The 19,904-nt window shown below is 50.2% G+C and overlaps 1 protein-coding gene across 1 annotated transcript in view; it reads right to left on the bottom strand.

Moving 5' to 3' along the window:
* The window catches only part of LOC136002964 (elongin-B-like), a 259,764-nt gene extending 245,479 nt beyond the window's left edge, over positions 1-14,285 (bottom strand). The window contains 2 exon segments of the mRNA XM_065658201.1: positions 13,435-13,569; positions 14,274-14,285. Of these exon segments, the coding sequence (XP_065514273.1) occupies positions 13,435-13,569; positions 14,274-14,285 (147 nt within the window).
* Positions 14,286-19,904: the final 5,619 nt, after the last annotated feature.

Below are 19,904 nucleotides of genomic sequence, written 5' to 3'. Positions count from 1 at the left end.
GTGATGTATCCGATCTCTATGGTCTCTATGGGTCTCTATGGTCTCTATGGGTTTCTATGGTCTCTATGGTGATGTATCCGATATCTATGGTCTTTATGGTCTCTATGGGTCTCTATGGTCTGTATGGTCCCTATGGGTCTCTATGGTCTCTATGGGTCTCTATGGTCTGTATGGTCCCTATAGGTCTCTATGGTGATGTATCCGATCTCTATGGTCTCTATGGGTCTCTATGGTCTCTATGGGTTTCTATGGTCTCTATGGTGATGAATCCGATCTCTATGGTCTCTATGGTCTCTATGGTCTGTATGGTCCCTATGGGTCTCTATGGTCTCTATGGTGATGTATCCGGTCTCTATGGTCTCTAAGAGTCTCTATGGTCCCTATGGGTCTCTGTGGTCTCTATGGTGATGTATACAGTCTCTATGGTCTCTATGGGTTTCTATGGTCCCTATGGGTCTCTATGGTCTCTATGGTGATGTATCCGATCTCTATGGTCTCTATGGTCTCTATGGGTCTTTATGGTCTCTATGGTCTCTATGGTCTGTATGGTCTCTATGGTCCCTATGGGTCTCTATGGTCTCTATCTGTCTCTATGGTCTCTATGGTGATGTATTCGATCTCTATGGGTCTCTATGGTCTCTATGGTCTCTATGGACTGTATGGTCTCTATGGTCCCTATGGGTCTCTATGGTCTCTATGGTGATGTATCCTATCTCTATGGTCTCTATGGGTCTCTATGGTCTGTATGGTCCCTATGGGTCTCTATGGTCTCTATGGTGATGTATCCGATCTCTATGGTCTCTATGGTCTCTATGGTCCCTATGGGTCTCTATGGTCTCTATGGTGACGTATCCGATCTCTATCGTCTCTATGGTCTCTATGGGTCTCTATGGTTTCTATGCGTCTCTATGGTCTCTGTGGTCTCTATGGTCTCTATGGTGATGTATTCGATCTCTATGGTCTCTATGGTCTCTATGGTGTCTATGGTCTCTATGGTGATGTATCCAGTCTCTATGGTCTCTATGGTCTCTATGGTCTCTATGGTCCCTATGGGTCTCTATGGTCTCTATGGTGATGTATCCGGTCTCTATGGTCTCTATGGTCTCTATGGTCTCTATGGGTCTCTATGGTCTCTATGGTCTCTATGGTCTCTATGGTCCCTATGGGTCTCTATGGTCTGTATGGTGATGTATCCGATCTCTATGGTCTATATGGTCTCTATGGGTCTTTATGGTCTCTATGGTCTCTATGGTCTGTATGGTCTCTATGGTCCCTATGGGTCTCTATGGTCTCTATCTGTCTCTATGGTCTCTATGGTGATGTATTCGATCTCTATGGGTCTCTATGGTCTCTATGGACTGTATGGTCTCTATGGTCCCTATGGGTCTCTATGGTCTCTATGGTGATGTATCCTATCTCTATGGTCTCTATGGGTCTCTATGGTCTGTATGGTCCCTATGGGTCTCTATGGTCTCTATGGTGATGTATCCGATCTCTATGGTCTCTATGGTCTCTATGGTCCCTATGGGTCTCTATGGTCTCTATGGTGACGTATCCGATCTCTATCGTCTCTATGGTCTCTATGGGTCTCTATGGTTTCTATGCGTCTCTATGGTCTCTGTGGTCTCTATGGTCTCTATGGTGATGTATTCGATCTCTATGGTCTCTATGGTCTCTATGGTCTCTATGGTCTCTATGGTGATGTATCCAGTCTCTATGGTCTCTATGGTCTCTATGGTCTCTATGGTCCCTATGGGTCTCTATGGTCTCTATGGTGATGTATCCGGTCTCTATGGTCTCTATGGTCTCTATGGTCTCTATGGGTGTCTATGGTCTGTATGGTCCCTATGGGTCTCTGTGGTCTCTATGGTGATGTATCCGGTCTCTATGGTCTCTATGGGTTTCTATGGTCTCTATGGTCTCTATGGTCTCTATGGTGATGAATCCGATCTCTATGGTCTCTATGGTCTCTATGGCTCTCTATGGTCCCTATGGGTCTCTATGGTCTCTATGGTGATGTATCCGATCTCTATGGTCTCTATGGGTCTCTATGGTCTCTATGGTCTCTATGGGTCTCTATGGTCTCTATGGGTCTCTATGGTCTCTATGGGTCTCTATAGTCTCTATGGTGATGTATTCGTTCTCTATGTTCTCTATGGGTCTGTATGGTCCCTATGGGTCTCTATGGTCTCTATGGTGATGTATCCGATTTCTATGGTCTCTATGGGTCTCTAAGGTCTCTATGGTCCCTATGGGTCTCTATGGTCTCTATGGTGATGTATCCGATCTCTATGGTCTCTATGGGTCTCTATAGGTCTCTATGGTCTCTATGGGTCTCTATGGTCTCTATGGGTCTCTATAGTCTCTATGGTGATGTATTCGGTCTCTATGGTCTCTATGGGTCTCTACAGTCTCTATGGTGATGTATTCGATCTCTATGGTCTCTATGGGTCTCTATGGTCTGTATGGTCCCTATGGGTCTCTATGGTCTCTATGGTGATGTATCCGATCTCTATGGTCTCTATGGGTCTCTATGGTCTCTATGGGTCTCTATTGTCTCTATGGTGATGTATCCGATCTCTATGGTCTCTATGGTCTCTATGGGTCTCTATGGTCTCTATGGTCTCTATGGACTGTATGGTCTCTATGGTCCCTATGGGTCTCTATGGTCTCTATGGTGATGTATCCGATCTCTATGGTCTCTATGGTCTCTATGGGTCTCTATGGTCTCTATGGTCTCTATGGGTCTCTATGGTCTCTATGGGTCTCTATGGTCTCTATGGGTCTCTATATTCTCTATGGTGATGTATTCGATCTCTATGGTCTCTATGGGTCTCTATGGGCCCTATGGGTCTCTATGGTCTCTATGGTGATGTATCCGATCTCTATGGTCTCTATGGGTCTCTATGGTCTCTATGGTCCCTATGGGTCTCTATGGCCTCTATGGTGATGTATCCGACCTCTATGGTCTCTATGGGTCTCTATGGGTCTCTATGGTCTCAATGGGTCTCTATGGTCTGTATGGTCGCTATGGGTCACTATGGTCTCTATGGTGATGTATCCGATCTCTATGGTCTCTATGGGTCTCTATGGTCTCTATGGTGATGTATCCGGTCTCTATGGTCTCTATGGACTGTATGATCTCTATGGTCCCTATGGGTCTCTATGGTCTCTATGGTGATGTATCCGATCTCTATGGTCTCTATGGTCTCTATGGGTCTCTATGGTCTCTAAGGGTCTCTATGGTCTCTATGGTGATGTATCTCATCTCTATGGTCTCTATGGTCTGTATGGTCCCTATGGGTCTCTGTGGTCTCTATGGTGATGTATCCGGTCTCTATGGTCTCTATGGGTTTCTATGGTCTCTATGGGTCTCTATAGTCTCTATGATGATGTATTCGATCTCTATGGTCTCTATGGTCTCTATGGGTCTCTATGCTCTGTATGGTCCCTATGGGTCTCTATGGTCTCTATGGTGATGTATCCGATTTCTATGGTCTCTATGGGTCTCTATGGTCCCTATGGGTCTCTATGGTCTCTATGGGTCTATATGGTCTCTATGGGTCTCTATAGTCTCTATGGTGATGTATTCGATCTCTATGGTCTCTATGGTCTCTATGGGTCTCCATGGTCTGTATGGTCCCCATGGGTCTCTATGGTCTCTATGGTGATGTATCCGATCTCTATGGTCTCTATGGGTCTTTTTGGTCCCTATGGGTCTCTATGGCCTCTATTGTGATGTATCCGACCTCTATGGTGTCTATGGGTCTCTATGGTCTCTATGGGTCTCTATGGTCTCTATGGTGATGTATCCGATCTCTATGGTCTCTATGGGTCTCTATGGTCTCTATGCTCTCTATGGACTGTATGGTCTCTATGGTCCCTATGGGTCTCTATGGTCTCTATGGTGATGTATCCGATCTCTATGGTCTCTATGGTCTCTATGGGTCTCTATGGTCTCTATGGCTCTCTATGTTCTCTATGGTGGTGTATTCCATCTCTATGGTCTCTATGGTCTCTATGGTCTCTATGGTCCCTATGGGTCTCTATGGTCTCTATGGTGATGTATCCGATCTCTATGGTCTCTATGGGTCTCTATGGTCTCTATGGTCCCTATGGGTCTCTATGGTCTCTATGGTTATGTATCCGATCTCTATCGTCTCTATGGTCCCTATGGGTCTCTATGGTCTCTATGGAGATGTATCCGATCTCTATGGTCTCCATGGGTCTCTATGGGTCTCTATAGTCTCTATGGTGATGTATTCGATCTCTATGGTCTCTATGGGTCTCTATGGTCTGTATGGTCCCTATGGGTCTCTATGGTGATGTATCCGATCTCTATGGTCTCTATGGGTCTCTATGGTCTCTATGGGTTTCTATGGTCTCTATGGTGATGTATCCGATATCTATGGTCTTTATGGTCTCTATGGGTCTCTATGGTCTGTATGGTCCCTATGGGTCTCTATGGTCTCTATGGGTCTCTATGGTCTGTATGGTCCCTATAGGTCTCTATGGTGATGTATCCGATCTCTATGGTCTCTATGGGTCTCTATGGTCTCTATGGGTTTCTATGGTCTCTATGGTCTCTATGGTGATGAATCCGATCTCTATGGTCTCTATGGTCTCTATGGTCTGTATGGTCCCTATGGGTCTCTATGGTCTCTATGGTGATGTATCCGGTCTCTATGGTCTCTAAGAGTCTCTATGGTCCCTATGGGTCTCTATGGTGATGTATACAGTCTCTATGGTCTCTATGGGTTTCTATGGTCCCTATGGGTCTCTATGGTCTCTATGGTGATGTATCCGATCTCTATGGTCTGTATGGTCTCTATGGGTCTTTATGGTCTCTATGGTCTCTATGGTCTGTATGGTCTCTATGGTCCCTATGGGTCTCTATGGTGATGTATCCGGTCTCTATGGTCTCTATGGTCTCTATGGTGATGTATCCGATCTCTATAGTCTGTATGGTGTCTATGGGTCTTTATGGTCTCTATGGTCTCTATGGTCCCTATGGGTCTCTATGGTCTCTATGGTGATGTATCTGATATCTATGGTCTTTATGGTCTCTATGGGTCTCTATGGGTCTCTATGACTCTCTATGGTGATGTATCCGATCTCTATGGTCTCTATGGGTCTCTATGGTCTCTATGGTCCCTATGGGTCTCATGGTCTCTATGGTGATGTATCCGATCTCTATGGTCTCTATGGTCTCTATGGGTCTGTATGGTCTCTATGGTCTCTATGGGTCTCTATGGTCTCTATGGTCTCTATGGGTCTCTATGGGTCTCTATGGTCTCTATGGGTCTCTATAGTCTCTATGTTGATGTATTCGATCTCTATGGTCTCTATGGTCTCTATGGGTCTCTATGATCTGTATGGTCCCTATGGGTCTCTATGGTGTCTATGGTGATGTATCCGATCTCTATGGTCTCTATGGGTCTCTATGGTCCCTATGGGTTTCTATGGTCTCTATGGTCTCTATGGGTCTCTATGGTCTCTATGGTCCCTATGGGTCTCTGCGGTCTCTATGGTGATGTATCCGATCTCTATGGTCTCTATGGGTCTCTATGGTCCCTTTGGGTCTCTATGGTGATGTATCCGATCTCTATGGTCTGTATGGTCTCTATGGGTCTTTATGGTCTCTATGGTCCCTATGGTCTAATATGGTCTCTATGGTCCCTATCGGTCTCTGTGGTCTCTATGGTGATGTATCCGGTCTCTATGGTCTCTATGGGTCTCTATGGTCACTATGATCTCTATGGTCCCTATGGGTCTCTATGGTCTCTATGGTGATGTATCCGATCTCTATAGTCTGTATGGTCTCTATGGGTCTTTATGGTCTCTATGGTCTGTATGGTCTGTATGGTCCCTATGGGTCTCTATGGTCTCTATGGTGATGTATCCGATCTCTATGGTCTCTATGGGTCTCTATGGTCTCTATGGTCCCTATGGGTCTCTATGATGATGTATCCGATCTCTATGGTCTCTATGGTCTCTATGGGTCTCTATGGTCTCTATGGGTCTCTATAGTCTCTATGGTGATGTATTCGATCTCTATGGTCTCTATGGGTCTCTATGGTCTGTATGGTCCCTATGGGTCTCTATGGTCTCTATGGTGATGTATCCGATCTCTATGGTCTCTAAGGGTCTCTATGGTCTCTATGGTCACTATGGGTCTCTATGGCCTCTATGGTGATGTATCCGACCTCTATGGTCTCTATGGTCTCTATGGGTCTCTATGGTCTCTATGGGTCTCTGTGGTCTCTATGGTCTCAATGGGTCTCTATGGTCTGTATGGTCCCTATGGGTGTCTATGGTCTCTATGGTGATGTATCCGATCTCTATGGTCTCTATGGGTCTCTATGGTCTCTATGGTCTCTATGGGTCTCTATGGTCTCTATGGTGATGTATCCGATCTCTATGGTCTCTATGGTCTCTATGGTCTATATGGACTGTATGGTCTCTATGGTCCCTATGGGTCTCTATGGTCTCTATGGTGATGTATCCGATCTCTATGGTCTCTATGGTCTCTATGGGTCTCTATGGTCTCCATGGTCTCTATGGGTCTCTATGGTCTCTACGGTGATGTATCCCATCTCTATGGTCTCTATGGTCTGTATGGTCCCTATGGGTCTCTGTGGTCTCTATGGTGATGTATCCGGTCTCTATGGTCTCTATGGGTTTCTATGGTCTCTATGGTCTCTATGGTCTCTATGGTGATGAATCCGATCTCTATGGTCTCTATGGGTCTCTATGGTCCCTATGGGTCTCTATGGTGATGTATCCGATCTCTATGGTCTCTATGGGTATCTATGGTCTCTATGGTCTCTATGGGTCTCTATGGTCTCTATGGGTCTCTATGGTCTCTATGGTGATGTATCCGATCTCTATGGTCTCTATGGGTCTCTATGGTCTCTATGGTCTCTATGGGTCTCTATGGTCTGTATGGTCCCTATGGGTCTCTATGGTCTCTATGGTGATGTATCCGATCTCTATGGTCTCTATGGGTCTCTATGGTCTCTATGGTCTCTATGGTGATATATCCGATCTCTATGTTCTCTATGGTCTCTATGGGTCTCTATGGTCTCTATGGGTCTCTATGGGTCTGTATGGTCTCTATGGGTCTCTATGGTCTCTATGGTGATGTATCCGATCTCTATGGTCTCTATGGGTCTCTATGGTCTCTATGGTCTCTATGGGTTTCTATGGTCTCTACGGTCTCTATAGTCTCTATGGTGATGAATCCGATCTCTATGGTCTCTATGGTCTCTGTGGGTCTCCATGGTCTGTATGGTCCCCATGGGTCTCTATGGTCTCTATGGTGATGTATCCGATCTCTATGGTCTCTATGGGTCTTTTTGGTCCCTATGGGTCTCTATGGCCTCTATTGTGATGTATCCGACCTCTATGGTGTCTATGGGTCTCTATGGTCTCTATGGGTCTCTATGGTCTCTATGGTGATGTATCCGATCTCTATGGTCTCTATGGGTCTCTATGGTCTCTATGCTCTCTATGGACTGTATGGTCTCTATGGTCCCTATGGGTCTCTATGGTCTCTATGGTGATGTATCCGATCTCTATGGTCTCTATGGTCTCTATGGGTCTCTATGGTCTCTATGGCTCTCTATGTTCTCTATGGTGGTGTATTCCATCTCTATGGTCTCTATGGTCTCTATGGTCTCTATGGTCCCTATGGGTCTCTATGGTCTCTATGGTGATGTATCCGATCTCTATGGTCTCTATGGGTCTCTATGGTCTCTATGGTCCCTATGGGTCTCTATGGTCTCTATGGTTATGTATCCGATCTCTATCGTCTCTATGGTCTCTATGGGTCTCTATGGTCTCTATGGAGATGTATCCGATCTCTATGGTCTCCATGGGTCTCTATGGGTCTCTATAGTCTCTATGGTGATGTATTCGATCTCTATGGTCTCTATGGGTCTCTATGGTCTCTATGGTCTGTATGGTCCCTATGGGTCTCTATGGTGATGTATCCGATCTCTATGGTCTCTATGGGTCTCTATGGTCTCTATGGGTTTCTATGGTCTCTATGGTGATGTATCCGATATCTATGGTCTTTATGGTCTCTATGGGTCTCTATGGTCTGTATGGTCCCTATGGGTCTCTATGGTCTCTATGGGTCTCTATGGTCTGTATGGTCCCTATAGGTCTCTATGGTGATGTATCCGATCTCTATGGTCTCTATGGGTCTCTATGGTCTCTATGGGTTTCTATGGTCTCTATGGTCTCTATGGTGATGAATCCGATCTCTATGGTCTCTATGGTCTCTATGGTCTGTATGGTCCCTATGGGTCTCTATGGTCTCTATGGTGATGTATCCGGTCTCTATGGTCTCTAAGAGTCTCTATGGTCCCTATGGGTCTCTGTGGTCTCTATGGTGATGTATACAGTCTCTATGGTCTCTATGGGTTTCTATGGTCCCTATGGGTCTCTATGGTCTCTATGGTGATGTATCCGATCTCTATGGTCTGTATGGTCTCTATGGGTCTTTATGGTCTCTATGGTCTCTATGGTCTGTATGGTCTCTATGGTCCCTATGGGTCTCTATGGTGATGTATCCGGTCTCTATGGTCTCTATGGTCTCTATGGTGATGTATCCGATCTCTATAGTCTGTATGGTGTCTATGGGTCTTTATGGTCTCTATGGTCTCTATGGTCCCTATGGGTCTCTATGGTCTCTATGGTGATGTATCCGATATCTATGGTCTTTATGGTCTCTATGGGTCTCTATGGGTCTCTATGACTCTCTATGGTGATGTATCCGATCTCTATGGTCTCTATGGGTCTCTATGGTCTCTATGGTCCCTATGGGTCTCATGGTCTCTATGGTGATGTATCCGATCTCTATGGTCTCTATGGTCTCTATGGGTCTCTATGGTCTCTATGGTCTCTATGGGTCTCTATGGTCTCTATGGTCTCTATGGGTCTCTATGGGTCTCTATGGTCTCTATGGGTCTCTATAGTCTCTATGTTGATGTATTCGATCTCTATGGTCTCTATGGTCTCTATGGGTCTCTATGGTCTGTATGGTCCCTATGGGTCTCTATGGTGTCTATGGTGATGTATCCGATCTCTATGGTCTCTATGGGTCTCTATGGTCCCTATGGGTTTCTATTGTCTCTATGGTCTCTATGGGTCTCTATGGTCTCTATGGTCCCTATGGGTCTCTGCGGTCTCTATGGTGATGTATCCGATCTCTATGGTCTCTATTGGTCTCTATGGTCCCTATGGGTCTCTATGGTGATGTATCCGATCTCTATGGTCTGTATGGTCTTTATGGTCTCTATGGTCCCTATGGTCTAATATGGTCTCTATGGTCCCTATCGGTCTCTGTGGTCTCTATGGTGATGTATCCGGTCTCTATGGTCTCTATGGGTCTCTATGGTCACTATGATCTCTATGGTCCCTATGGGTCTCTATGGTCTCTATGGTGATGTATCCGATCTCTGTAGTCTGTATGGTCTCTATGGGTCTTTATGGTCTCTATGGTCTGTATGGTCTGTATGGTCCCTATGGGTCTCTATGGTCTCTATGGTGATGTATCCGATCTCTATGGTCTCTATGGGTCTCTATGGTCTCTATGGTCCCTATGGGTCTCTATGATGATGTATCCGATCTCTATGGTCTCTATGGTCTCTATGGGTCTCTATGGTCTCTATGGGTCTCTATAGTCTCTATGGTGATGTATTCGATCTCTATGGTCTCTATGGGTCTCTATGGTCTGTATGGTCCCTATGGGTCTCTATGGTCTCTATGGTGATGTATCCGATCTCTATGGTCTCTAAGGGTCTCTATGGTCTCTATGGTCACTATGGGTCTCTATGGCCTCTATGGTGATGTATCCGACCTCTATGGTCTCTATGGTCTCTATGGGTCTCTATGGTCTCTATGGGTCTCTGTGGTCTCTATGGTCTCAATGGGTCTCTATGGTCTGTATGGTCCCTATGGGTGTCTATGGTCTCTATGGTGATGTATCCGATCTCTATGGTCTCTATGGGTCTCTATGGTCTCTATGGTCTCTATGGGTCTCTATGGTCTCTATGGTGATGTATCCGATCTCTATGGTCTCTATGGTCTCTATGGTCTATATGGACTGTATGGTCTCTATGGTCCCTATGGGTCTCTATGGTCTCTATGGTGATGTATCCGATCTCTATGGTCTCTATGGTCTCTATGGGTCTCTATGGTCTCCATGGTCTCTATGGGTCTCTATGGTCTCTACGGTGATGTATCCCATCTCTATGGTCTCTATGGTCTGTATGGTCCCTATGGGTCTCTGTGGTCTCTATGGTGATGTATCCGGTCTCTATGGTCTCTATGGGTTTCTATGGTCTCTATGGTCTCTATGGTCTCTATGGTGATGAATCCGATCTCTATGGTCTCTATGGGTCTCTATGGTCCCTATGGGTCTCTATGGTGATGTATCCGATCTCTATGGTCTCTATGGGTATCTATGGTCTCTATGGTCTCTATGGGTCTCTATGGTCTCTATGGGTCTCTATGGTCTCTATGGTGATGTATCCGATCTCTATGGTCTCTATGGGTCTCTATGGTCTCTATGGTCTCTATGGGTCTCTATGGTCTGTATGGTCCCTATGGGTCTCTATGGTCTCTATGGTGATGTATCCGATCTCTATGGTCTCTATGGGTCTCTATGGTCTCTATGGTCTCTATGGTGATATATCCGATCTCTATGTTCTCTATGGTGTCTATGGGTCTCTATGGTCTCTATGGGTCTCTATGGGTCTGTATGGTCTCTATGGGTCTCTATGGTCTCTATGGTGATGTATCCGATCTCTATGGTCTCTATGGGTCTCTATGGTCTCTATGGTCTCTATGGGTTTCTATGGTCTCTACGGTCTCTATAGTCTCTATGGTGATGAATCCGATCTCTATGGTCTCTATGGTCTCTGTGGTGATGTATCCGATCTCTATGGTCTCTAAGAGTCTCTATGGTCTCTATGGTCCCTATGGGTCTCTGTGGTCTCTATGGTGATGTATACAGTCTCTATGGTGTCTATGGGTTTCTATGGTCCCTATGGGTCTCTATGGTCTCTATGGTGATGTATCTGATCTCTATGGTCTCTATGGGTCTCTATGGTCTGTATGGTCCCTATCGTCTCTATGGTCTCTATGGTGATGTATCCGATCTCTATGGTCTCTATGGGTCTCTATGGTCCCTATGGGTCTCTATGGTGATGTATCCGATCTCTATGGTCTCTATGGGTCTCTATGGTCTGTATGGTCTTTATGGGTCTCTATGGTCTCTATGGGTCTCTATGGTCTCTGTGGTCTCGATGGTCTCTGTGGTGATGTATCCGATCTCTATGGTCTCTATGGTCTCTATGGTCTCTATGGTCCCTATGGGTCTCTGTGGTCTCTATGGTGATGTATCCGGTCTCTATGGTCTCTATGGGTTTGTATGGTCTCTATGGTCTCTATGGTCTCTATGGTGATGAATCTGATCTCTATGGTCTCTATGGTCTCTATGGGTCTCTATGGTCTCTATGGTCTCTATGGCTCTCTATGGTCTCTATGGTGATGTATCCCATCTCTATGATCTCTGTGGTCTCTACGGTCCCTACGCGTCTCTGTGGTCTCTATGGTGATGAATCCGGTCTCTATGGGTCTCTATGGTCTCTATGGTCTCTATGGTGATGAATCTGATCTCTATGGTCTCTTTGGTCTCTATGGTCTCTATGGTCTCTATGGTCTGTATGGTCCCTATGGGTCTCTATGGTCTCTATGGTGATTTATCCGATCTCTGTGGTCTCTATGGTCTCTATGGGTTTCTATGGTCTCTATGGTCTCTATGGTCTCTATGGTGATGAATCCGATCTCTATGGTCTCTATGGTCTCTATGGGTCTCTATGGTCTGTATGGTCCCTATGGGTCTCTATGGTCTCTATGGTGATGTATCCGGTTTCTATGGTCTCTATGGTCTCTATGGTCTCTATGGTGATGTATCCGGTTTCTATGGTCTCTATGGTATCTATGGTCCCTATGGGTCTCTATGGTGTCTATGGTGATGTATCCGATCTCTATGGTCTCTATGGGTCTCTATAGTCTCTATGGTGATGTATCCGATCTCTATGGTCTCTATGGCCTCTATGGTCTCTATGGTCCCTATGGGTCTCTGTGGTCTCTATGGTGATGTATCCGGTCTCTATGGGTTTCTATGGTCTCTATGGTCTCTATGGTCTCTATGGTGATGAATCCGATCTCTATGGTCTCTATGGTCTCTATGGTCCCTATGGGTCTCTATGGTCTCTATGTGATCTATCCGATCTCTATGGTCTCTATGGTCTCTATGGGTCTCTATGGTCTCTATGGTCTCTATGGTCTCTATGGTCCCTATGGGTCTCTATGGTCTGTATGGTGATGTATCCGATCTCTATGGTCTATATGGTCTCTATGGGTCTTTATGGTCTCTATGGTCTCTATGGTCTGTATGGTCTCTATGGTCCCTATGGGTCTCTATGGTCTCTATCTGTCTCTATGGTCTCTATGGTGATGTATTCGATCTCTATGGGTCTCTATGGTCTCTATGGTCTCTATGGACTGTATGGTCTCTATGGTCCCTATGGGTCTCTATGGTCTCTATGGTGATGTATCCTATCTCTATGGTCTCTATGGGTCTCTATGGTCTGTATGGTCCCTATGGGTCTCTATGGTCTCTATGGTGATGTATCCGATCTCTATGGTCTCTATGGTCTCTATGGTCCCTATGGGTCTCTATGGTCTCTATGGTGACGTATCCGATCTCTATCGTCTCTATGGTCTCTATGGGTCTCTATGGTTTCTATGCGTCTCTATGGTCTCTGTGGTCTCTATGGTCTCTATGGTGATGTATTCGATCTCTATGGTCTCTATGGTCTCTATGGTCTCTATGGTCTCTATGGTGATGTATCCAGTCTCTATGGTCTCTATGGTCTCTATGGTCTCTATGGTCCCTATGGGTCTCTATGGTCTCTATGGTGATGTATCCGGTCTCTATGGTCTCTATGGTCTCTATGGTCTCTATGGGTCTCTATGGTCTCTATGGTCCCTATGGGTCTCTATGGTCTCTATGGGTCTCTATGGTCTCTATGTTCTCTATGGTCTCTATGGTGATGTATCCAGTCTCTATGGTCTCTATGGTCTCTCTGGTCTCTATGGGTCTCTATGGGTCTCTATGGTCTCTATGGTCTCTATGGTCTCTATTGTCCCTATGGGTCTCTATGGTGATGTATCCGGTCTCTATGGTCTCTATGGGTCTCTATGGTCTCTATGGTGTCTAGGGGTCTCTATGGTCTCTATGGTGATGTATCCGGTCTCTATGGTCTCTATGGTCTCTCTGGGTCAGTTGTGGGTCTCTCTGGGTCTGTATGTGTCTCTCTGGGTCTCCGCTGTACGTATGGCGTCCATAGGTACCTTGTAGAGCCTCTGCTCGCTGGGGGGCCGGTGCAGGATCCCCTCCACCACGCGCTTGAGCTCCAGGACGGTGCTGGACTCCTTGGCAACCGTGAAGATGGTGGTTTTGTGGCGCCGGATCATCAGGAACACTTCCTGGGGGTCTTGGGGGGTCAGGGGTCACGGGGGGTCAGGGGTCACGGGGGTCACAGGGTCATGTGGGGGTCAGGGGGTCACGGGGGGTCAGGGGGTCACGGGGGGGGTCTGGGGTCATATTGTCGTCCGGGGTCATGTGGGGTCATAGGGGGATCACATGGGGGTCAGGGGTCACGGGGGGTCCCGGGGTCATGGGGGTCACGGGGTCATATGGGGGTCTGGGGTCATGTGGTCTGGGGTCACACGGGGTCATGGGGCGGGTCACATGGGGGTCAGGGGTCACATGGGGGGGTCTGGGGTCACATGGGGGTCAGGGGTCACATGTCGGGGGGGTCCTGGGGGCGTGGCCAAGGCGGGGGCATGGTTTCCCTTAAAAGGAAAAAAGGGGCGTGGCGAGGGGGTGCGTGGCGGGGCGGAGGAGGAGCCGCTTTTCCTGCGCAAATTGCAGGTTTCCCACGCAAACTCGGGGCTTCCCCCAACGCGGGGGGTTTCCCTGGGGTGGGAGAGGGTCCCCGGGTGGGATTTTGGGGGAAAAATCGGGGTTTTTTGGGTTTGTTTTTTTTTTCCAGGCTCACCATGATGGCACCGCTGCCTCCTTCCGGGTCCCCACGATCCCAGCAGCCCCTGCGGCGGCTGCAGCCAATGGGGTGGAGTCCACGCCCCCCCGCCCGCCCTCATGTTGGGGAGGTCAAAACCCCGCTCACTCTGGGCGCCATTTTGAGGAGGTCAACCCGCCCCCGCCGCCATCTTGGGGAGGTCAAAGTGGGTTTTGAGGCATTTTGGGGCATTTTGGGGCATTTTGGGGCATTTCGGGGTTTCTGGGGGATATCGGAGGGTCCTGGGGGTGGCGGATTTGGGGTTTTTGGGGTCCTGGGGGACCCATAAGTGGGGATTTGGGGGTTTGGGGGTGTGGGTGCCCCACAGGGGCCGTTTTTTGGGGCGATTTGGGGCAATTTGTGGGTCGGGGGGTGTTTGTGTGTTGGGGGAGGGGAAGGGACCCAGGCGTCCGGGCCCCATATCTGCCCCATAAGTGAACTCCAAACCACAAGGGACCCAGGCGTCCGGGCCCCACATATGGGGGTGATGTGGGGTGAGGGGACCCAGGCGTCTGGGCCCCACATCTGCCCCATAAGTGACTCCAAATCCAGGGGACCCAGGCGTCCGGGCCCCACATCTGCCAATAAGTGACCCCAAATCCAGGGGACTCGGGTGTCTGGGCCCCACACGCGGGGGTGACGTGGGGTGAGGGACCCAGGCGTCCGGGCCCCACCCCTGCCCCACGGCGCGTGGGCGAACCCGTTGGGTGAGTGGCCCCGCCTGGCCCCGCCCCACGGGCCCCATTTAAAGCGGCGTCGCCGTGGGGCGGGGGTTGGGGGGCTGGGCTGCCATGGGGACCCCCGACCCCCTCCTGCTGCTGCTGCTGTGGCTGGCTGCCCCACAGCACGTGACCCACGGCTGCGACACAGGTGTGTGGGGCCCAGACGCCTGGGTCCCTTGGTGGGGGGTAATGGGGGAGAGATGTGGGGCCCGGACGCCTGGGTCCCCTGGGGGGGTAATGGGGGGGAGATGTGGGGCCAGGACACCTGGGTCCCCCTGACCCCCTGGTGCCCCCTGCAGGTTCCCCGGGGCAGCTGACGAGGTCGAAGATCAGTGAGTGTGGGGGGACCCGGGGGGAGCCCCATGTCCCCATTGTCCCATTGTCCCATCAACCTCATTGTCCCATTATCCCCATTATCCCATTGTCCACATTATCCCCATTGTCCCCATTGTCCCCATTGTCCCCATTACCCCATTACCCCCATTATCCCATTGTCCCCATTACCCCATTATCCTCATTGTCCCCATTGTCCCATTGTCCCCATCACTCTATTATCCCATTGTCCCCATTATCCCCATTTTCCCATTATCCCCATTATCCCCATTATCCCATTATCCCATTGTCCCCATCACCCCATTATCCCATTGTCCCCATTGTCCCATTATCCCCCTTATCCCCATTATCCCATTGTCCCCATTACCCCCATTGTCCCCACCATCCCCACTGTTCCCATTATCTCCATTGTCCCATCACCCCGTTACCCCATTGTCCCCATTGTCCCCACTGTCCCCCCTGTCCCCAGGCTGCGGGCGTCCCCTGCTGGGCCTGTCGCGCAACGTGGGCGGCGAGGACGCGGGGGAGGGGCAGTGGCCCTGGCAGGGGTCCCTGCGGCGCCGCGGCCGCCACGTCTGCGGCGCCTCCCTGGTGGCGCCCGATTGGCTGCTCACGGCCGCCCACTGCTTCCAGACATGAGAACTGGGGGGACTGGGAGAACCGGGGGGACTGGGACCAGTGGTGGGGCTGGGGTGACATGTCAGACAGGAGATCACGGGGGTGGGACCAGTTGTGGGGCTGGAGGGAGGACTGGGACCAGTTGTGGGGCTGGGGGGACTGGGGGGAACTGGGGGGAACTGGGAGGACTGGGGGGAACTGGGGCCAGTAATGGGGCTGGAACTGGGGGTGACCCTGTGACCCCATGACCCAAATGTCCCTCCAGTTACCGCGACCCCCGGTGACCCCTGGTGACCCCAATGTCCCCAATGTCCCCCATGTCCTCAAGGTCCCCATGACCCCCTGATGACCCCAACGTCCCCATGTCCCCCCAACGTCCCCAATGTCCCCACAGGGACTGCGACCCCCACTGACCCCTGGTTACCCCAATGTCCCCATGTCCCCATGTCCCCAATGTCCCCCATGCCCCCAACGTCCCCATGTCCCCAACATCCCCATGTCCCCCTGATGCCCCCAATGTCCCCCATGCCCCCAACATCGCCACATCCCCCATGTCCCCTCAACGTCCCTGCAGGGACCGTGACCCCCAGTGACCCCTGGTGACCCCAATGTTCCCCAAATGCCCCCAATGCCTCCAATGTCCCCAATGTCCCCCATGCCCCCAATGTCCCCATATCCCCCATGTCCCCCCAATGTCCCCGCAAGGACTGTGACCCCCAGTGACCCCTGGTGACCCCAATGTCCCCAATGTCCCCAACATCCCCATGTCCCCCCAACGTCCCCGCAGGGACCGTGACCCCGGCTCGTACTCAGTTCTCCTGGGGGCCCCGGAGCTGTCGGGCCCGGCCGGGGCGGGGGTGTCCGTCCCCCTGGGGCAGGTCCTGCCCTACCCGGCCTACGCGGGCGAGGCCACGAGCGGGGACATCGCGCTGGCCCAGCTGGCCCGGCCCGTCCCCTTCTCGGCCGCCGTCCTGCCCGTCTGCCTCCCCGCCCCCAGCCTGCGCTTCCCACCTGGGACCCCCTGCGTGGCCACCGGCTGGGGGGACATCGGAGAGGGAGGTGAGGGGACGTGGGGACAGTGGGGGCCATGGGGGCAATGGGGATATTGGGGGCGATGGGGGCAATGGGGGCGATGGGGGTAATCGGGGCAATGGGGATATTGGGGGTGATAGGGGCAATGGGGGCAATGGGGGCAATGGGGGCAATGGGGACAATGGGGATATTGGGGGCGATGGGGGCAATGGGGGCAATGGGGGTAATGGGGATATTGGGGGCAATGGGGGCGATGGGGGCAATGGGGGCAATGGGGATATTGGGGGCGATGGGGGCAATGGGGGCAATGGGGATATTGGGGACAATGGGGTCAAGGTGGGCAATGGGGACATTGGGGATATTGGGGGCAATGGGGTCAAGGGGGACAATGGGGGCAATGGGGGCAATGGGGCAATGGGGACACTGGGGGCAATGGCAGCAATGGGGGCAATGGGGATATTTGGGATAATGGGGACAATGGGGATATTGGGGACAATGGGGTCAAGAGGGGCAATGGGAGCAATGGGGTTAATGGGGACATTGGGGGCAATGGGGGCAATGGGGGCAATGGGGGCAATGGGGACACTGGGGGCAATGGCAGCAATGGGGGCAATGGGGATATTTGGGATAATGGGGACAATGGGGATTTTGGGGACAATGGGGTCAAGGTGGGCAATGGGGACATTCGGGATATTGGGGGCAATGGGGTCAAGGGGGACAATGGGGGCAATGGGGGCAATGGGGACACTGGGGGCAATGGCAGCAATGGGGGCAATGGGGATATTTGGGATAATGGGGACAATGGGGATATTGGGGACAACGGGGTCAAGGGGGACAATGGGGACATGTCTGCTGAGAGATCTCTGAAAATGCCGTTAACTCCTTTGGAGAGTGAGTACGTGCGATTTGCCCTCCCTCATCTGCTTGTTCGTGCTGCTGCATCATGTGTATGGGGGGTTGTGCTCCCACCACCTCCCTGCCGTTTAAGTCAGGATCAAATTCAGACTCACTATTGGAGTCTGAGGATTCACTCCAAATATTTCCATCCCATTCCTTGGGATTCCAAGAGCGTTTTGTGGTAAGAGCACAAACCTGAGAACAAAGAAACTCACTTTTTGCATATTTTTCCCTTTGTTCCTTAGCAATACACACTAGCAACCGCTCTACGTTATCTTGCAGCTCATAGCACCGCTCTGCTTGGACAGTAATTACTTCTTGTGCAATCACCTTTGCATCCCGTAAAATCCCAACCTGCTTTTCCAATCCTCTTACTTTACTCTGCAATGCAACAACTTCACGATCAAGAGCTCTGAGACCAGTAACGAATAACCATCCCAATCTCCCCGCTAATTTGCGAGAAGAAGTCGATGCCGCTCTCCATGGAAACCTTAGCATAGCTGTCTGAATTACCTGGGGGATAATCACCGCCCCATCATCAATCTGAGGCCATGCCTCCGGCGGAGCCAGTTCAGACAGGAGAGCAGCCACGGGGGCCCAGCACTCCGTACCGAGCCATCCTGGAGTTTGGGGAGTCACCCTCGAGGCCTCCCCTGTCCCCGGTGTTTTTGCAAACCCCAGCATGGCTGCTTCTAGTGACTTCCGACTAACGCCAAATGTGTACACATACACAGGCGTATCGCAAGAAGAGCCAGAGGCCACAAAGGCATTGCAAAGAGCAAGTTGTATTTTAGTGACCTCTCTACTGGGGGATCTCCGAAGTCGCACCTAAGCTCCCAGGCAGAGGTGACACAAGCGGGGACGCAGGCGCTGGTAAGTTCAGCCCTACTGGAAGATCACTGTGCCTGCTGAGCTCGCCTGTATTTCAAGGTTTCAGGCAGGCACAGCCTCCCGCTCTTTCTCACAACAAAGCAAGAATCTCAGACATAGTGATAAGGTGCCTAGAGCTTCTCACAGGCCTATGTTATCTAACACAGACGTTCTACTCGTTAAGCGCACAAGGTCAGTAAAACAATTAGTGTGATGTATGTACTTTTTCTACAGACAGGTGCAAGTCACTTGAGTGTATTTAAACTTAACTAACCTCCTCGCCAAATCATCCGCTACATTCCCATACAGACACATAACGCAATGAATACAAGGGTTGCTTTGGTTTGATTTTACTTTATTTTATTTTGTGGTTTATTTATTAATTTACTTTATTTTATGTTAATTTTTTTGAGCTCTGGCAGTGGGCACCGGAGGCCGCTCCTTTGGATCCTGCGCGGGGCCTCGTGACTGCTGCGTTGCCGGGTGCTGGTATTGTGACATGGGGGTGAAGGAGCCACACATGTGCAGCCCCGCCTGCCCCCCCTGCGCCCAGCACCCTTTGGAGGAAGCCTTTGGGGTGCTGGCCCCGAATCAGTCCCTGTACCTACAAAATAGGGGAGTGAGCAACCTAAGAGTGTCCCTCTTTTGCAAAATTACAGTGCGGATTTTTTGCCAGGGGAGCCTTACTTCCAGTAGCCATACTGCCTGTGGTATCAGGTATGGAGCCCTCAGGCTTCACTCAGGGCTTGTCACGCAGAACTCCAGGCCTAACAGAACTCCTCTCCTCTCCTCTCCTCTCCTCTCCTCTCCTCTCCTCTCCTCTCCTCTCCTCTCCTCTCCTCTCCTCTCCTCTCCTCTCCTCTCCTCTTCTCTTTCCTCACAGTCAGTCAATTAACAAAGACACTGTTTGCCCGAAAGGACTGGGGGGTTTCAGTTCCAAAATCCATTTCAAGGACAAATAACACAATGAATACAAGTGTTGTTTTGCTTTGAATTTTTTATTTTGTTGTCCTTCCCTTTCCTTCCCTTTCCTTCCCTTTCCTTCCCTTTCCTTCCCTTTCCTTCCCTTTCCTTTCCCTGCCAGGCAAAGCAAGGCAGGGCAAGGCAAGGCAATGCAGGGAAGGGCAGCACATTACAAGGAAGGGCAAGGAAAGGCAGGAAAAGGCAATGCAGGACAAGGCAAGTCAGGGCAGGGCAAGGCAGGGCAGGGCAAAGCAAAGCAAGGCAAGGCAAGGCAAGGCAGGGCAGTGCAAGGTAAGGAAGGGCA

This window comes from Caloenas nicobarica, unplaced genomic scaffold (assembly GCF_036013445.1).
Source record: "Caloenas nicobarica isolate bCalNic1 unplaced genomic scaffold, bCalNic1.hap1 Scaffold_86, whole genome shotgun sequence".
In the NCBI taxonomy this organism is placed as follows: domain Eukaryota; kingdom Metazoa; phylum Chordata; class Aves; order Columbiformes; family Columbidae; genus Caloenas; species Caloenas nicobarica.
The sequence above is the reverse complement of the archived record's forward strand: the minus strand, read 5'-3'. Positions and strand labels throughout refer to the sequence as shown.